The sequence below is a fragment of the Scomber scombrus genome, chromosome 15 (genome assembly GCF_963691925.1).
Source record: "Scomber scombrus chromosome 15, fScoSco1.1, whole genome shotgun sequence".
NCBI classification, from domain to species: domain Eukaryota; kingdom Metazoa; phylum Chordata; class Actinopteri; order Scombriformes; family Scombridae; genus Scomber; species Scomber scombrus.
In genome coordinates, this window is record NC_084984.1 from 2,542,904 (window position 1) to 2,562,399 (window position 19,496).

At 39.6% G+C, this 19,496-nt stretch overlaps 2 protein-coding genes across 2 annotated transcripts; one reads left to right on the top strand and one right to left on the bottom strand.

Annotated features, from left to right (window-relative positions):
• Positions 1-1,219: 1,219 nt before the first annotated feature.
• On the bottom strand, positions 1,220-5,921 carry LOC133995679 (ADP-ribosylation factor-like protein 3). The gene is made up of 6 exons (XM_062435152.1): positions 5,913-5,921; positions 4,818-4,961; positions 4,597-4,713; positions 4,400-4,450; positions 3,919-4,104; positions 1,220-1,267 (listed from the first exon to the last, which is right to left on the bottom strand). Exons 1-6 carry the CDS (start codon positions 5,919-5,921, stop codon positions 1,220-1,222), a joined length of 555 nt encoding a protein of 184 aa, XP_062291136.1.
• Positions 5,922-7,770: 1,849 nt separating this feature from the next.
• On the top strand, positions 7,771-13,618 carry wbp1 (WW domain binding protein 1). Its single transcript, XM_062434279.1, has 4 exons — positions 7,771-7,975; positions 9,773-9,875; positions 10,753-10,920; positions 13,035-13,618. Exons 1-4 carry the CDS (start codon positions 7,913-7,915, stop codon positions 13,553-13,555), a joined length of 855 nt encoding a protein of 284 aa, XP_062290263.1. The 5' UTR covers positions 7,771-7,912; the 3' UTR covers positions 13,556-13,618.
• The last annotated feature ends 5,878 nt before the right edge of the window (positions 13,619-19,496 follow it).

Below are 19,496 nucleotides of genomic sequence, written 5' to 3' on the forward strand. Positions count from 1 at the left end.
AAAGCCCCTCACTCTTGCACTGACGACTGAATCATTACAGGGTCCATTTTGAGGATTTGTGCATTTGTTTCAGTCTCCATCAGAGGATCAAGCAGCTCCATATTAAAATCAGCCAACCTTACACACGGAGAGGGACACGCGTGTACACACACCAGCAGCAGGGCAGTAACTCAAGGCCAAAGGAGGAGGTTTATTTTTATCATGGGCAAAGGCGCCAAATCATGTTGGTATGAAGGGGGCTATATAAATGCAAATTGTATTGGAGCACTATTAGTCCTGGAAAAGGTTTGTATGTAAATGCCCTATAGGACCACAGTGGAGCACTCGTCCAGTTCAGATTAGTGGGGTTTGTGGCAAATGTGCTGCAAAAGACAAAATAGAAAAGTAGACATAAAATGCAATTGCCTTGTGGTAAATCATGGTGAACAAGGTGAGAAGTTGAGTAATTGAATGGCCAAGGTGTTTCTATGTAGTTTATTGTGCATGCAGGTATTGAGATCTGTTCCTGTGAGCATGTTTTATAATCATTTTATGCACGATACAGATCTTTTGTAGCACTTATAGTACATTTTTGTGCTCCTGAGCAGAACACATTGTGGGCATTAGCAGCTCTGCAAGACAGCAAAGTGGGAATGTGAAAAAATGCTGAAGCATCACTAAATAAATTACGGTTGATTAATGTCTGCCTAGTTTATGGCTGTGCATCAGTTTGACAGCATGTCAAAAATAGACTTTGTGATTGGTAATAAAGTAAGTAGCGTATAGTATTGAATGAGAAAAAAAATCGTGATCATTAAATGAACAAATCAAACATGGGACAGGATGCCACATCAGTGGAAGGAAAAGAGAGGGCATAATAATTAGGCATTAAGCTTCGAGAGACAATACTAGCGCAAGGTCGCCCTCTAGCTTCGACTTTAGAGACTCACAGGCACACATCACCTGTCTGTCATCAATCCATCACACAAAATACAGAAGTTTCTCTCAGTTTATTCAGTCATTGTCCTCCTTGCATTTAAGGTCACACATACAAAAATATTATGAGCAGAAACAGCAGTTAAAACAGCCTATTATTTACAGTATATACATGTTAGTTATCATCTGTTTTCTGTTTCTATTCATGCAATCAGTCAACTACTTATCCTGGACACAAAATGACTGAAAGGGTCAAATTTAAAGTGCAACTGCAGTTATTCAGGGGTTCCTTCATCTTCTTGTATTATTTCTTCCGAAAAGATATATTCCTGCAAACCCAAGTCATGCCATCCTGGAAAAAGCAAACAGACAATCAATGACAATGTGCTGTTAAAATTAGTGAGGTGAAATTCATGTGAGCCTCTACTTCAAAGTCTGCGTATGTGCTCTAGTTTATTGCTGATTTTCAGGGCAATAACATCCTCCTCTGACAGCCTACTGATGTTTTTTTATGCACTTAATAGAGTAAGAAGGAAACTGCCTCGTAACTTGAAAGCACTCACTGTCTGAGCCCTCTGATTCATACTAACCAATAAAATTAGTCAGGAAATGCTGCTACTCAGAGTGTCCTTTTATCTATCTGTCATCTATTTGATGATGTTTAAAATACTGACTGACAGCAGGGATTTTGATGTTTAAACGAACTTTCCTCTGGAGACTCAACAGCAAAGCCTCCAAAGAAGACAACATGCTTGACTATGAGACATTTATCTGGGCAATCATATAGTATCTATAATTTAAGGTCAGGCTCCATTATATCTTAAAGAGCTTATAGTACCTTATGTACCTACTAGAACACTTTGCTCCCAGCATGCAGGCCTACTTGTGGTTCCTAGTATCTCTAAAAGTAGAATGGGAGGCAGAGCCTTCAGTTATCAGGCTCCTCTCCTGTGGAACCATCTCCCAGATTCGGTCCGGAGGGCAGACACCCTCTCTACATTTAAGAGCAGGCTTAAAACTTTCCTTTGTGATAAAGCTTATAGTTAGCCAGCTCCTAGTTTATGCTGCTATAGGCTTAGACTGCCGGGGGACTCCTACCTCCATGATGCACTGAGCTCCTCTCTCCTCCTCTCTCTCTTTATCCATCCATCTATATCCAATAACATTCATGTACTATTAATGCATCAATAAGCTAAACTTCTTCCCCGGAGGTGTCTGTGCTTTCTCATCTCACAGGTAATCTGAGCCTGTAGACGTCCGGATGACAGATTCCAGTCCCGGACCTTCTAGCTTCAATGTTGATTTTCAATGTGCTTCTCTCTCTCTCTCTCTCCTCTCCTTCCTCTCTCTCTCTCCTCTCTCTCTCTCTCTCCTTCCTCTCTCTCTCTCTCTCCTATTCTTGTTCTCTCTCCTTCCTCTCTCTCCTCTCTCTCTCTCCTCTCCGTCCTCGCTCTCCTCTCTACCACCAACCGTTCTCCCACTGTGAGCCTGGTTCTGGTTCTGAGGTTTCTTCCTGTTAAAAGGGAGTTTTTTCTTGCCATTGTCGCTAAGTGCTGCTCATGTGGGAATGTTCGGTCTCTTTAAAATTAAAACCTGAAGAGTTCGGTTTAGAACCTGCTCTATGTGTAAAGTGCCTTGAGATAACTTTGTTGTGATTTGGCGCTATACAAATAAAGATTGATTTATTGATTGATTGATAAGCAGGGAAATGTACAGTTCTAAGCCTTGAAGTGGATTATAAATCTATGTAAATGACAATCTTAAAGTCCCCCTTCACTCAAAAATGTGTTTTCTTCTTGTTACTTCACTTGGATTTATGTGCAGAGTCTGACACTAGAAGGATGTTTTCACATTCATCAGCTGAAGGGGTAAAAATACTTAAATCTGCAGCTCTAACAGGTGTGACATGGAAACCAGAAACCTCCAGCACACATACATGTGAATGAACTACAGTTATGTAGGACACATCTTGTTTCCAATGCATTTTTCGATGACGGAGGAGTAGATGTAATTTTAAGAATTTAAAGAACTTTTTTATCAAACCCAGAGTCAGTTGAATAAAAGAGGAATTAACTAATGCTGCTGGCTTGTTAGTTAAAATGAATTGATATTTGTTAGTATTATAAGTATATAAGTATTTGTAGAGAATTGAGTTTTAATGTGATATGTGGGTCAATGACGTATAAGGATTTACAACAACTCAATTTTAGAATAATAAAAACAAGCATATCTAATGCAGTAGTTCAAACATTCAGAATGTTGTGTACCTGAAAATTCATATTATACATTTGAAAGTGATTTTAGTGGGTTTTAAAGATTAATTGGCACTGGCCTTAAAAAAAAGTCATGTGGTGCGACCATGATTCATCTTGAAATAAATTAATTTACTTAACACGCTTCACATCTTTTTTTTCTTCTTTTTTAAAATTTTTTTTTTTACAAGTTTTCAGTAATATAAAGTGTTTGGAAACAAAGTATTTGCATTTTTTCTTTTTTTTTTAAAATTTTTTGTAAATGATGATCTTTTATTTATATAAGATATTTCAAGATGAATCATGGTCGCACCACATGACTTTTTTTAAGGCCAATGCCAATTAATCTTGATAAACCCACTAAAATCACTTTCACATTTATAATATGAATTTTCAGGTACACAACATTCTGAATGTTTGAACTACTGCATTAGATATGCTTGTTTTTATTATTCTAAAATTGAGTTGTTGTAAATCCTTATACGTCATTGACCGATGTGCAAAATTAACATTGTGTTGTCAGTTCAGCTGCAGTTATTGTACATCCTAAGTTTCAGTCAGTTATGATGATTACTTTATGATTTACTGCTGCTTTTAAATGTATAAACTGTGTCGCTGAATAGTACTGCTGCTGTCAAATGTCAATATGCTGTGAGTCCTCAGACTGACTGTGAGTGCTGCTGGTTTCACTCTGCAGTTTCAACCCTCACTGGAGTATTAATGTTGTGTGTCTGCAGCAGCCAGCGTTCACCTGCACTCCCTCAGCAGTGAGTGCTGAGCAGGCCTGGACCTGCCACATGCGGTCTCGGATGGTGTGAAGGTGGAGACTCTCTGCCAGCTCTGAGGCTGGCGTGGCTGTCATCAGGTCCTGCTTGTTGGCAAAGATTAGCAGTGGCACGGCAGCAAGCTTCTCCTCGTCCAGCAACTCAGCCAGCTCCTGAAAGACCAGACACACAAGTCGAGTCAGTAACATGATCAACTGTCTGATCCAGGAAACTAATTAGATTCAAAAGGTTAAAATGAGAATTTATAGACTGTAATTGACACGCTGTAATCCTCATCAACTGTAATCATCCATAATCAAAGTTTGATTCTTACTGTTTGTGAGGAGTCAGCACCCACAATGAGGATATTTTCTAAAACTCAAAATGCTCTCTAGTTTCTGCACTAAAAAAAAAATCACATACTAAAAACTGTTATTCTATTATTGCAAAATGTAAGTTGTGTTTCACCAGACCAGTCTCTTCCAACCGTTTCCTGTCTGAGCTGTCAATCACATAGATCTGCAAACAGTACAGTCAAAGATATTAACAAACTGATCCTAACATATGTAAAATAATACATCATGATAACCACATGTAGATGACGAGTTTATTTCATTCTGGCATTTATAACAAGCAGCTTATGTAATTTTCTCAACAGGACCCACGAGCACATCTGTGTTCTCAAAGTAGTTCCTCCAGTAGGGGCGGATCTTGCGTTGACCTCCGATATCCCAAACATTCAACTTAAAGCCAGATGACTGAACGCTCTTTATATTGAAGCCCTGTTGAAAAAGCAGGTGAATTAAAGCATGATTTGGACATCTGTTTGACTGTGTAAAGATATCACTAAGCTACTGGATGCATGCGAGTGTGTGCACATGTGTACTTGTGTCGGTGTGATGTGGCTGATATCTTCAGCCGCCAGCTGTTTCAGCAGAGTGGTCTTGCCAGAATTATCCAAACCTAGCAACAGTAAGCGCACTTCCTGATCGGGAGACTGCTTTAGTCTTCGAAGAATGGACAGCAGGCCCTGATGGTGGATCAGAGGGCATGTTACAAATGAAGCTTAGCGAAAGTTCAGTCAGAAGACTCTAAAACATACAGGCATAACTGGTAACTTCTGCCTCCTTCAAGCATGCTCATCTATTACCTAGATGTCTATGTTTAGGGCGTTATTCCAATTGTTGCCAGTCACCTGTCAATCTCAGCAACCAATAGCAAATCGCCACACTTCAGCCTTAGCCTATCATCCTGTAGCGGTTCGTTTAAATGTGCCTCTCTCCCTTTGCTTCAGTCCTGTCATACAGCTGTTCCTGTGCCCCACCACCTCCCCATCTCCGCCATTCTCTACAGGATCTGCAGTCTATTCCCATCTGCCATCTTCTCTTCAGTCTCATTAGCAATCACCATCACCAGTGTCTGGACTGCATGGGGGATCTATACATATATGCAGCCGTTCAGAGATGATTCCTCATGGAGTTCAAGCGCCAAAGACCTTTTCATTACTAAGATTTTGTTCATTACATATTTACAATAAATATCTTTCTATTTACTTGTCTCTCCTGATTGAAATTTAGATTGTATTTAAAAAGCCACTTCAAAAGACCTACAAGCATCTTCTCACTTTATTGTCAAAGGATCAAGGCCTAAATTGTATCAGGTAAGGATGGAATAAGCAGTTGGCTAGCACCCAGTGCAGCCTGCAGCAGTCATCAGCCTGCTGACAGGGATTGGCAGACGAACCTGTCGCAGCATGCAAAGGAGGTTAAACACTCAGACTACAGCAAGAACCATCTAGAGCACAAGGATTTAGCTGTTAGCCGCTTGCAATGACACACATGTAGGGGGACAAAAGCTCTCATTGGTTAGCCCAGATTAGCCGTGTGCCCTGTGAGTGGCTTGTTCCCAGAAGGTGCTGAGGAAGGCTTTGACTCGTGCAGGGTGCTTTCCTAAGAATGACAATGTTGTGACTACAACCTACTGTACCCATACTGGAATCAACAGATTGTATGTCAATAAATTGATTCATATAGTAATAATTTCAGTACACATACAGTAAAAAAGCATCTTCATCATCAACAACTCACCTATTCACTTTTCTTTTTTAACTTTACATTTTGTAGTTTGAACACTTTGTCTTCCTCTGTGTCTCCTTTTCTTCCCAATGTCTTTCCTCTGCTAAGCACTTAATGACTAGCTACTTTGAAAAGTACTATATAAAAAAGGGTTTGCTAGCTTGCCTGCTACTAAACAAAGTGAATAATCCCAAAATAAACAATATAAATCAATACATTAAAATAATTACAACTTGCCAAACCACACATTTGAGCATCGCAGGGATACAGCTTCCTATTTCCAGTGACAGCATGTGAACCAGTATGTTATTCATCCTCACTAGCTACTCCATTCATAGGTATCTACTGTTAGACAGTTGTAGTTAACAATATCCAGTATCACATACAAGTCCAGAAACAGCAACTAACAATCATTCAGTGTAAATATAAATAAAGATTTTCATTAAAGCAGCTATGGCTATGATTGTGATAACTCACCATGTTTTTCCTCAAGTGGAGGAAGTGTGGTCCCTGCTCAGGCTGAGTGGATTAACTTCATCCTCACCATGCTTCCTGGGAGAACAGCTATTAAGTTCTGTTGCCAGGGGAACCACGGCGTGACGTGAGCGTGAACAATGATAGACGTCCAAAAAAATGAACCAGAAAAATATTTGCATGATTTTTTCTGCACAGATACAGAAATCATATTTGAAAATGTTGTTATGATGGAAGCTGCAAGTTAGTTAATGAAGTGCAATTTACTAAAAAAGGTAATAATGATATTTCCCAAGTAAGTTGTTCCAAATTAAGGTGCCACAAAAAAAAAGTACACTGACCCATTTTTTTATGTGTTGAATAATATTTCTCAGCATCTATAGGCATATTTATTGAGTCAACTTAAATTTCTTGTTTTTTGATCTTTTGTTGCATCATCTTTGCATCAGAAAGAAATGTTGATGTTGTTATACAAGCAGGTAGCAATCTCCCTTTTAACAGCTTATTTTGTCTGTACAGTCAGATATTGTAATATGTGGGTCAATGACGTATAAGGATTTACAACAACTCAATTTTAGAATAATAAAAACAAGCATATCTAATGCAGTAGTTCAAACATTCAGAATGTTGTGTACCTGAAAATTCATATTATAAATTTGAAATTAAGTGATTTTAGTGGGTTTTTCAAGATTAATTGGCACTGGCCTTAAAAAAAGTCATGTGGTGCGACCATGATTCATCTTGAAATAAATTAATTTACTTAACACGCTTCACATCTTTTTTACAAGTTTTCAGTAATATAAAGTGTTTGGAAACAAAGTATTTGCATTTTTTTTATTTATATAAGATATTTCAAGATGAATCATGGTCGCACCACATGACTTTTTTTAAGGCCAGTGCCAATTAATCTTGAAAAACCCACTAAAATCACTTAATTTCACATTTATAATATGAATTTTCAGGTACACAACACTCTGAATGTTTGAACTACTGCATTAGATATGCTTGTTTTTATTATTCTAAAATTGAGTTGTTGTAAATCCTTATACGTCATTGACCCATGTAGCTTTACCAAATTACATGGGATGGGTGAACAATAAAAAAAAAAAAGTAGGTCACACAAAAAATAGTAAGCAATTTACTTTAACAGAACTTATGAACCCTGAGGCCTGTCTCATGTGAAATCCTTTTTTTTTTTTTTTTTTTTTTTTACACAGGCATACACAGCACCCCCTACAGCTTAATACTCGCCTCAGTTTCAACGGTACTTTTGCAGCCGCTGTTTCTCAGTCCAGGAACAACAAAAACATGTCTGAGTGCGACGAGCCGCACCGATAACCGGCAGCAGAAACCTGCAGTCACCTCAACCAGCCGTCGAGTCGACCGACTGCTATATGATTCCCGTCGAGTTATCGGCCGAAACCCCAGAAAGATGCCGCAGAAAGCACTGGGATCCATTGTAGGTCTTCTTTGTACCGGGACCTGTCTGGTGCAGGTAAGCCGGCGCAAGCGTTCGCCACGTCGGCGTTCCATCGCAGTCGAGGCCGAGGCTTCTATGCTGGGTGGAGGCCTCACGCCGATCCCTTTTTTTTTGTCTCCTCCACAAAGAAAAAAATGGGCACGGCTCGCTACTGTACACTGGGTGACGTCAGTTAGCCAAAGTTTTCATGTTTATATCGACATTTAATTCACTTTGAGATTTAATTAAGCTGGAAACTCGGAAAAAAAACTACATTACTACTACATTTTGACCTCATTTTGACAGTTTGAATTAGCGGTGTCCAGATTGTTGCTAGCTGATGCTAACTGGTACCCGGCAATTTAACGTGTGTATTCACGGTTGTTTCTATTATAGCTGGACAGACACAGCAGTAGGTCCTAATATACTCCCCAGGTATTCACTTTTTATTTTAATTTATTATCAAAACAAGCTGATAACGACATGAACCCTCACAATGGTACTTTATCCCACTCGTTTTGTTTATATTATATATATATATACTAATTAGCATAATGGCGTCATTAGTTTATTATTGTTGTCATAAAAACTCATCTAGCTTGATGTCTTTAACAAACGATATAAGGTTTTTTTTTGCACGTTGCTATATTTTAAAAACACATGCATTGGATTGTGTCTTACTTTCTTACTTGTTGGACCCCCTATTATACCAACCCTACTCTTTTATTTCCTTATTTATTTAATGTGTATTGTCTTCATATTGTCTTTATATGTGTTGGACTAGTCATGTTCTGCTGCTGTTTTTGGATGCATTTTTAAAATTTAGGTTTTAAATCTGAAGCTTGTTTTATTTGTATTTTAAAACGACTGTGAGATGTGTTTGAGCCTCACTGTGCAGACGGATGTATGTGCAAAAAGTTTGACACTGTGTTCATATTCATCTGCTGGAAGTGGAAAGTTTTCTCTGTTCTCTTTAAAAAAAAAAAAAAAATCAAATTTCAAGGGGTGGGCTTACACGCAGGATTTTTCTGACAATCACAAAATAGTTTGGAAGCCAATCCTGATCCAATACTCAACTTTAAACAAGTGTAATGTGGAAACTTGAAGGCTCCTCTGCACTTAAACACTTAAAATTGGCTTTTTTAGTGAAGTAGGAGACATCTTGTGTCCAGCAGTTAAACTTCTAAAGTGAAATATATATTTGCGTATTTATAGATTTTGTCATCTCTATTAAGGGAGAAGGAGTAGATGTAATTTTAAAGTACTTTCTGCACTTCTGACTCTGTTTCCACCTTTAAATCCCTCCTGAAAACGCTCCTATTCAGAGTAGCATACTCTGTCTCACACTAACTATGCAATACGTTCTTGTTTATTTATTGTACTGATGCACTTTATAGTCACATTCATATTTATTTCTTTATCTTTGCACTAAATGTTACCTGATTTATATTGTTTGATGTACTGTTGTTGTGTTTTATGAGCCTTGTAAGGTGTCCTTGAGTGCTTTGAAAGGCGCCTTTTTAAATAAAATGCATTTTTATTTATTATTTATTAAAGGTTTTAGCTTGATAATGTAACTTTTTTTTAGTGGATTAACCTCATCAAACAAATTACTATGGAAAGGAAGGGGTTTTATATAAATCTTTAAATACAAGCATCCCAGTACAGAGAAGAGAAGCACAATAAATGACACTTACTTGGCATAAATGACAACAATGACCCATGTATTGTGATGTCAGCCTATCGATAGCTTGCTATCCTTTTCCTTGTTTACTTGTGTGATTGAATATTGACTCAGACGTCCACTGTGTGTACCCTTTGTGTGTATTTAAGGGGAAGGAGTTCTGTTTCGGGGTAAACAATGAGCAGTACCGCTGTGAGATGGGTTACTGCTGCGGAGAGACGGAGTGCTGCACCTATTACTACGAGCTCTGGTGTAAGTTACGATTATTATTTTTTCTTTATTCAGATAAATCATTTACTGTTTATTTGAGTCCCATCCATATTGTTTATTTAATACTCTAATTTAGTGATTTAAAATTTGCATTGATTTGTTTAATTTGTCTTATTTAATTCTCAAATGTAACTAAAATACATGAATGGGTCAATGGCGTATAAGGATTTACAACAACTCAATGTTAGAATAATAAAAACAAGCATATCTAATGCAGTAGTTCAAACATTCAGAATGTTGTGTACCTGAAAATTCATATTATACATTTGAAAGTGATTTTAGTGGGTTTTTCAAGATTAATTGGCACTGGCCTTAAAAAAAGTCATGTGGTGCGACCATGATTCATCTTGAAATATCTTATATAAATAAAAGATCATCATTTACAAAAAATTTTAAAAAATGCAAATACTTTGTTTCCAAACACTTTATATTACTGAAAACTTGTAAAAAAAAAAAAGATGTGAAGCGTGTTAAGTAAATTAATTTATTTCAAGATGAATCATGGTCGCACCACATGACTTTTTTTTAAGGCCAGTGCCAATTAATCTTGAAAAACCCACTAAAATCACTTTCACATTTATAATATGAATTTTCAGGTACACAACATTCTGAATGTTTGAACTACTGCATTAGATATGCTTGTTTTTATTATTCTAACATTGAGTTGTTGTAAATCCTTATACGTCATTGACCCTTAAAAGTAAAAAGCAACTTGAGTCTTTAGCGATTAAAAGATTATTATGATAATATTTGAAGCCCCTGGAGTTACTCCCTTTGGCCGAAGCTTTGCTCAGTTTCATCAGCTACCTGTAGATGATGATCAGATGACATTGAGCCTCTCCCCCCCCCCCCCCAACAGGGTTCTGGTTAGTATGGACTCTGATCATCATGCTGAGTTGCTGCTGTGCTTATCGACACCGGAGGGTTAAAATGCGCCTGCAGCAGGAGCAACGTCAGCGTGAGATCAGTCTCATGGCCTACCAAGGAGCCTCCAGCGCCTTCATTTCCCCCCCACCACTTAATCTAAGTGAGTAATCTTTCTTTTTTTTGCTATTGGTTTAAATTGGTTGCTGGTGATATCTTTTATTCAGCTTACAGTGTACAATTATTTTGCAGTTCCATACTCTGTGTCATCTTGTAGCTTTATGATTAGGTGGTGAGTTTCCCTGTCAGAGCCGTCTCCAGTCGGATGTCGCTTATATGTTAAATACAGATGCGGACAGGGTTGCAGTTGTGTGTGCTTAGAGGCCTGGATCATTCTTCCATCAGCACCTTCATGCATTTTCATATATGAAGAGATTCCAGTCTACAAAATCTAATAATTATCAGATAAAAGTTAGGTTTCAGTTTCACCTCTTATTTCTGTCCATATGTAGCTTAATGACTTATTCTCTCTCTTTCTTTCTTTCTTTCTTTCTCTCTCTCTCTCTCTCTCTCTCTCTCTCTCTCTCTCTCTCTCTCTCTCTCTCGCGCTCTCTCTCTCTCTCTCACACACACATTTCCTCTTACTGTCTTTTTTCTGCTCTCATTTTTTGTTGGTAAGTCAGTTAAATGACATTTAAATGTTGGTATCACTGAATTACTGAATCACTGAATCACTGAATTGCCTCAGAATGTCCAGCCCTTGTCGAGATGGTCGACTGACCCACATTTATTCATTCAGATAAGACTCCCAACTCCAGTTTGACCTGTACGTCGCTCTGATTGAGGTATTCATCTTGGTCTGTCCTGAGGTCCTCCCTGATTCAGTGGAGGATCTGCAAACAGAATATGGCCAATTATCTTCAAAACTTCACGTTGGCAGCTTGCTTCCACAGTATTATTCTTTTGTTGTTGAGGGTCAGGGTGCACAGGATCAAAAATCCATATGTAGAACTTTGCTTTCTCAACCACGAAGATCCGATACAGTGTCCACCTGGCAGCAGCTGATGCGCTTCACCAGCAGTGATTCTCAGACCAACAAGAGGCCTGAACTGTTCTTGAAACAGCTGCCCCCCCCCCCGCCGCCCCTCTCCCTGAATTAAATGGGCACCTTTCACTGTGAGAGTCATAACCTTAGAATTTGAGGTGCTGATCCTCATTCTGATCTTGTCACACTCAGCTGCAAATTACCTCAGGATATATTGGAGTTCATTGGCCGATGCTGACAGCAGAGATGCCACCTTAATGTCAGTGGACACTCCAGACCTCGCCTGAAACTTGATATTGTGTCCACTAATATCACAAACAGGAGAGGACAAGGTGCACACTTGTCAGAGTCTGAGGTCCAAAGTGAGCACGTTTGACTTAATGTCGAGAATGTGAATCCAACTCGGAGCGTCGGTGTGTGCAGACGGTGATTCACACAGAGACCCTCGTAAAATGTACTCCACTTCTGTTTAAACATTCAAATATTATATCATCTGTTCAATGATATATTACATAACTCTGAAGAAGAATGATCTGTTTTGAAACCATACATATAAAACATTGCTATTGAAATTTTTTGGAGGATTAAAGATAATTGCAGTGTAAACGTTTGTGGGAAAAAAAGCCATCAGACTTTAAAACCCAATGAGCACTTTTAGTATTGTTTGGATTAGGTTTTGTCATATGGGGAAAGTTTATCCTTTAGTAGGTACACAAGAATTTTGCCTGCGGTATATTAGATTAACTATTATTCAAACGGTTGCACAACCTCCATCCTTCTCTTCCAGTTGTATTATAGTAAGAGTATCTGGCAAAAGTTATATGATAGTTAATCAGAAACAAACCTGCCTGTTTTAGCACGCTGACCACAGAGAGGCTTTACACACAGTCTTCTCACGAACTGTTAAGTCATTTGGAAATGAATCAGAGTAAAGAAACAGCTTCTTAAACATGAAACATAAAAAATACTAATCAGTATGTCAGAGGTTTAGCTGCCAGTGATCCTCACAGTCACATTTACATACATTATGATGTACTTTGGCTATAGTCTTTACTTGTGATTGGCGAAAGAATAACTCCAGAGATTTGACAGCATTGGAGAATAATTTGTGTTTTTTGGGTCTCTGGTTTGGTTTGGTTTAGATCACTCTCTTAAGATAATGAGCATGGATGTAAGCGAATGTATAACTGTCTTTATAAAGCTCACATTTTTGCCTTTGCTGACTTTTTTAGGGTTTTGGAACGACTGCAAGCTTCCTGACTATGAAGAGGTGGTTGGTCACCCCCCGACACCACCTCCCCCTTACTCAGAAAACCCTCCTGAGGCGACTCCAGCACTCCCTCCACAAGTGAGCCAGCCTGACGTCGCCTCGGTGCTACAACCCCTGCCTGAGGCGGAGCCGAGGGCGGAGGCCTCAAGTCCACCATCAGACCAGGAAGCAGTGTCCGTGCCGGTCCAAGTGCAGTGTCTGGTGGAGGAGAACGCAGGGGCTCCGTTGATGGCGGCGGCCGAGGAGGACGAGGAGCTCATCACACGGCGCCGGCATGTGACCGGCGACTCAGGGATTGAAGTTTGTGTTTGCCAGCTGGATGTGGACGAAGGCTCGGGGCTCGAGGAGGAAAGCGACGAAGAACACCGGATGTGCAAGGTTGCCGGAGGGGACTGCTGCTCCGGACACCAGCGGCAGATCTTCAGACAGAAGGAGCACACCTCTGAGCTGCCCAGCACCAGCACTGGAGACCACATGGTGTGATCCATGACTCAACTAACCAGCCAACCAGTGCGGCTTTCTGCTTCACACTGGGTGATACAAGATAGCTGTTACCATCATCATCACCACAGGGATTGTCTGTGTTTTAATTCTCTAAACTAACACATAGGCATGATGTTAAGATGATGATGATAACTAATCCTTCACAGCTCCCAATTAGGAAAGACAAGGACTACATCGTGTGGAGAAACTACTTTTCTTTCTTTCTTTTTTTTTTGCTTTGCTTTTGCTTAGTGGGGAAACCAGCATTTTGATGCTCCATTTGGTATGGTTTTTTTTTGTGCTACTTTTAAGCGAGAGAGCGTCAGCAGGTTGTGAGAGGGCAGCAATTCATAGTGACTGAAACCAGAATGGACAGTCTCCCTTCGCTGCCGCTCTCTGCCGTCATGTTTCTGTTTCTGTCTCGCCACTCTCCTCGGTCAGAACATTTCCGGCCATCCATCCATCTGACATTTTACCTCGAGTGGGATGGTCGGCTACAGGCATACCAACACGGTCAGCAACATTTCACCCACTTAGAAGCAGGAGGTGTCAAAAACAAACTTCTTGAAGACTTACGACGATACTGGAGAAATCAACGAGAGAATGCATTTTTCTTTTCTCTAAGCTGTGTGTGTGAATGTGAGAGTTTTTGTTGTTTGTGCGCTGTGAAATCTAGGACACAGCTGCACGGCGATGGCACAGCTCTGAGGTCATGGCAACCAGTGTCTAGTGTCCTCTGGTGTGAACTCTGTGGGATTTTTCACATCTAGAGTGGGGGGAGAATAAACACACACACACACAGCAGAGTAGACAGACAGGAAGGAGTTTGTTTTAATCTCTGGGTTTTAAATTTCATCCACCACCCCCCACCAGCCCTTATTTCCTTCATGATATCCATATTTTGGTGTCCACAAGTGTGTGTGGTCACCAGTTAGCATGACTGTAGGTGAGGGGAGTGATCAGCTTTTCGTTAATATATTGATTGTGTGCATGTGATCTCCCCCACTTCTCATCAGATTGATAGGGCTATGCCACCAAATTTTGTAATAAATAAAGATGGTTGTGGTGGCCCTATGTTAATGTGTTTTATTTCCTGTGTTGCATCAGCAGCAGCGTTTTGCTCAGATTATAGTTTGGATGTTGAATCGAAGAAACGAAGGATGTACTTGCTTTTCTGGGGGTTTTTTCTTTTCCATTTCTTAACCAGCCGTGCTTCAGTAAACCTTGCAGACGTCACCGTTAATTGCAACAAAGCTCCTGTCGGGGGGCTGCTAGAGTGTGTACTAGTTAGTGGATGTGTTAGTGCAGTAGGGATGGGTTGAGTCTTGTGTGTGTATTTTTTATTAAGTGCTGTAGCATCTGGTTGAAGTACTTACTCAGCACTGAGGTGGATTAACAATAAAAATCACTGGTGTTTTGCATGAAGCATGAATTTCAGTTTATTTTTGAGTGAAGTGCTACTTCTTCTTCGTGTTTTGCCCATCTCTTATTAAAATGACAGCGGGACTACAGCGGCTACATGTTGGCAGACGACCGGGTAAAGAAATATGATAAGTGTATATGCCCTGGATTACTTTGATCGTGTTGTTATGGCTGTATGAGCAATGATACGCCGTCATCCAGCGCTGATAGCTGGTCGCTGGCGCTGTCTGGACTCTCTGTGGAGCCCCGCAGCTCTTGGCAGCGTGATGGATTTGTTGTGGTATTTTCCACTGGCAGCAGAGCGCGACTACGTTAGCAAGTTGAGGTGGATGCAGGCTGTGCGCCGCAGTCTAGTCGGTGTTGGCACAGCTGCAGAATCTATTGTGATGAATTGCATGCTCCTCTATGTTGCATGTTGCTTGCCCAATATACTGTATGTATTCAAAAGCATAGTAGTAGAACAAGGTGTTGTCAAACAGGAAAACCACCTCAAAACTAAATTGTTATATGTTGGAAGATAAAAACGCCTTCTGACTTCAAGCAGTAACTGATAAGTCAGTAAATATTTCATTGAGAAATTTGTTTGGAACAACTTTTTTTTTCCTTTTCTTTAATCTGTCTGCTCTGATACTGTGTGTGTAAATGGGCACAGTGTAAAAGACTCAGGTCAGGTCATGCCGCTTCACACAAGCACACGAGCACACACACACACACACACACACGCTCACACAGCACTGCTCATGTCACGATGCAAAACTCCACGGTGCAATATTTATGTTTTGAGATGAATTCATCAGAAGTGAAAACACCTTTTAAATAGTGTTTAAATCACGTTTCCAGCAGTCCAAGTAAGGAGTAAATGTTAAAACTTAATGCTTGCTACAAAACCCCTAGTTCAGGTTTTAAAAATAGCTTGGCACGTCTCTAGTTTCAGCGCTACTTGAACTTTTGGGAAATTCTTGGCTTCTTTAGACATGATGACACTGGGTTGCCCACATAAATGTGTTTTAAATTTAGTACCGTTTCACCTCCTCTGAAAAGAATTTAGTGGCCCATGAAAGTGTTTCCTCCTTTCTTTCAAATGGTAGCAGCCCCCCTGAGCTCGTACCGGCCATGGTTGTGTAGGAAAGCAATACAAGAGGGCCAATGCACCAAAATACAACAATATAGAGAGTGCAACAACATAGTGTACAGAGGCTGAAAATTGGAGGACAGAATTAAAAACACAGTGTTGGGAAATGTTTTGCAGCAGTAGTCGAGCAGGTGCTTTTTTAGATATGAAGCCATACTAACGTGACAGTGACCTTTTCCTGAAGGTGCCGGTACACTGTGAGCATGACTGCACACCGATTAGCAGAAGTAATTAAAAGTCATTTTTTATCTTTTTGACCAACACACACCTCAAGCTGCCTTGCTGCTGCGTCTCTAGAGAGCAAACGTCTTGATTGTGGAGCTGCACAATAACAATAATAATAATAATAAGAACAAGAAGAAAAAAAATAGCCTCTGTCTGTATGTATGAAACAGATGTGCTACTGCCTTACTAGAGTAGTTGTAGTTAAGTGGTTTTGTTCTGATCGGTAATTGATTTGTTTTGTTCCAGGCATAGTTGCGTCAGAGCAGAGGAGGAGTGCTTTTTGTATCAATAGAAAAAAAAAAGAGCTTGTTCCGAGAAAGAGAGTGCGCTGGCTTTTTGAGAAAAGGATGTGGGTTTATCAAACTTTTTTTTTTCTTTTTTTCTTTAAACCCACAACAATTAAACCGTCACATGTTGTGTAGACTTTTACTTTTAGTTTTGTTATACTGAGGTGTTGAGGGTATATAGACTTAAAAATACTGTGTGTGTGTGTCTAGTTAGTTTTGGCACTGATAGAGGTAGTCAGAACCAGATTTTGAGGTTGTGCTCATTCTGTTTTTTGTTCCACGGATCTGGTTACAGTTGGTTGTTAACTGAGGAAAATTAGTAAAGTTTAAAAAGAAAAGAAAAGAGAAAGAGAGCTTTTTTTTGGTCTATGGTTTTGTCGTGATTCATCCTGTTTGTGTTTTTGGAGGACAGAAGTGAACTCCAGTAAGAGATTGCTTTGTAATCTTTTTTTTTTTTTTTTTGCTAATGTGCATTATGTTGCTTATGTGTATTCAGATGTAGACACGATAACAGGGGAGAAGGGTGACGAACACAGGGGAAGGGATTGGGATTGGGATTATTTTGTGCATGAGCGAACTGGAGGTCCATAGCCCCCCCCCAACCATTGCCAAACAACTACTATGCCTCCCTGGTTTTCACATGTTTACCGACATTAAGGGCTATATATCAGTCATCAGTTGTGGACAAACATCCATTCATCCAGTGATTTTTGTCTTGCTCTGTGCTGTTGATGTGAAACCGCAGCGGCTGAGAATCCACGACCACCGATGTTTGGTCCTTTAAATGTTGTGTTGGGCGCTCGTATTTAATAATAGCTGATTGTATACGACCATAGTGTATGTTTGTTTTTATAGGCTTTAAAACTTTTTTGCCTTTTTGTGTTGTCAACCTTAACGGAGGTGCGTGATGCGACAACCCCCCCCCCCCCTCTCACCCCCCACTACTCCTGCCCAATAAGAACGATTGTTACTGCTTGTGGTGACTTTTTTTTTTTTCTTTTCTTTTTTTAAATGTGTGGATTGTGACACCCCCCCCCCCCCCCCCCCCCCCCCACGCTGCAGAGCTGAGGGCGCAGGGCACATCCACCCACGCAGTTGACAAAATATAAAATATTCTACCATGTAGCCGCTGACATCTCCACGCTACGAAGAACCATCACTGTCTTCTTCACCGTTTTCTCTTGTGTTTATATGTATGTGTGTGTGTGGTTGCCATGTCGACGGCCGGTTTGGTTTCCCCACTCTCAGGGTTATCTTTTAACAAGCAGCGCTAGAATATTAAATGACCCTCCAGTCTCATAAAAAGCCAAAGCAGTTGTGTCATGATTGTCGTCTCTCCCCTCTCTCCCCTGATGTTGTTTCTGCATCACGCATCTCTGTAGCGTATTGTACTTTAACTCAACTAGGCTATGCAAAAAAACATAAACCTACTGTTATATGCTGCGACCCCCCCCCCTTTCTCTCACTCTCTCTCTATCTATCATGCGTCTGTGGTCACCAGTACAAGCAATATAACTCTCAGTACTTGTGGCACTGTACTGTACTGTAATCTCCTCCTGTCTGGTTGGTCTATGTACATGTATTTGTTTAAGAAAACTTGTAAAAAAACAAAAAAACAAACCTGTAATGCTACTATAATGATGTGGTGAGTATGTATGCTTCGGTGTCGGCTGAGGGGCTTGAGTTAAAAAGCCATTCTAGTTTATATATTCTTTTTTTTCCTTTTGGCTTTTTACAGTAGAAATACAGTTTTCCTGCCTCCTCAACCACTAACTCTTTATACTCATGACTTATGTATAAACTGCATTATTAAGTTGTGTAAGCCGAAGCAGAAAAAGTTGAATATATTGTGTTTTTGTTGGATGATTTCGTCTTTGGTCTGTTAGCCACTTATTTTTTCCATCCTTCAAATTTTGTTGCACTAATTCAACGTGTCGATTTTCTCCATTTTTTTTTTTTTTAAACTTTTCCTTTTTTTTCCCACCTGGAAGACTTTTTCACTGACTGAATATTTAACTATTGCCTTTTAATCTTCAGTTATTATAATAAACACAATACATTTCAAAGTTTGTATATTATACACATGAAAGACCTCAACACGGGACACAGTCAGCTTACATTAGACCAGGACACATCAGGGTAATATACAGGAATGCTTTGTGGGACCCTTCAACAGTCTGAAACAATATATCTCGGTTATCAGTGTGATTGTTTCCGTCAAGAAACTGGAAACTCCCCCCCCACCCCGCCCCCCCCTCAACCATTGCTAATACCAAACAGATGGAGGCGCCATGGTTGAACTATGTGGATTTTTTTTTTTTTTTTTTCAGTTTTGCCAAAATGAGAAACACCCTAAGCTTGAGAAGGAAGCAGTCATCTACAAACACAAACTAAAGTCTTTGTACATTTGTTTTTCTATATTTAAAACAAGCCAAAATGTAAAGTGGAAAAAAGAGAAGGGAAAAAAAAAAAGCACTGAATGATAGATAGATAGAAAAATGCTTTGGGTTTAGTAAGAAGTCTGCTGTGTACTGTTTGGGTCATCATTTGTATTTTATTTTTTTAATAAAACAAACATTGGCACTCAACTAACTGCCTTGTGTAATGTCTTGAACCTCTTTTTATTACACAATTGTTCCAAGCTTGTCTTAAAACAATAATAGTGCCAAAATAAACATTGAGATATGTGTTTTTCTTCCCATAATCATTCCTCTTCATACTGACCAGTAAAAGATCCCTTTTTATAATGCACTTCAAAACTCAACAGTTCTCCTGTGCAAAAATGTATTTTAAAGTTTTATATGAAGCTAATATGAAGCTTTCGACTCCCAAAAGAGTCACATCAAGTCAATGACTAATGTAAACATGCCAGAAT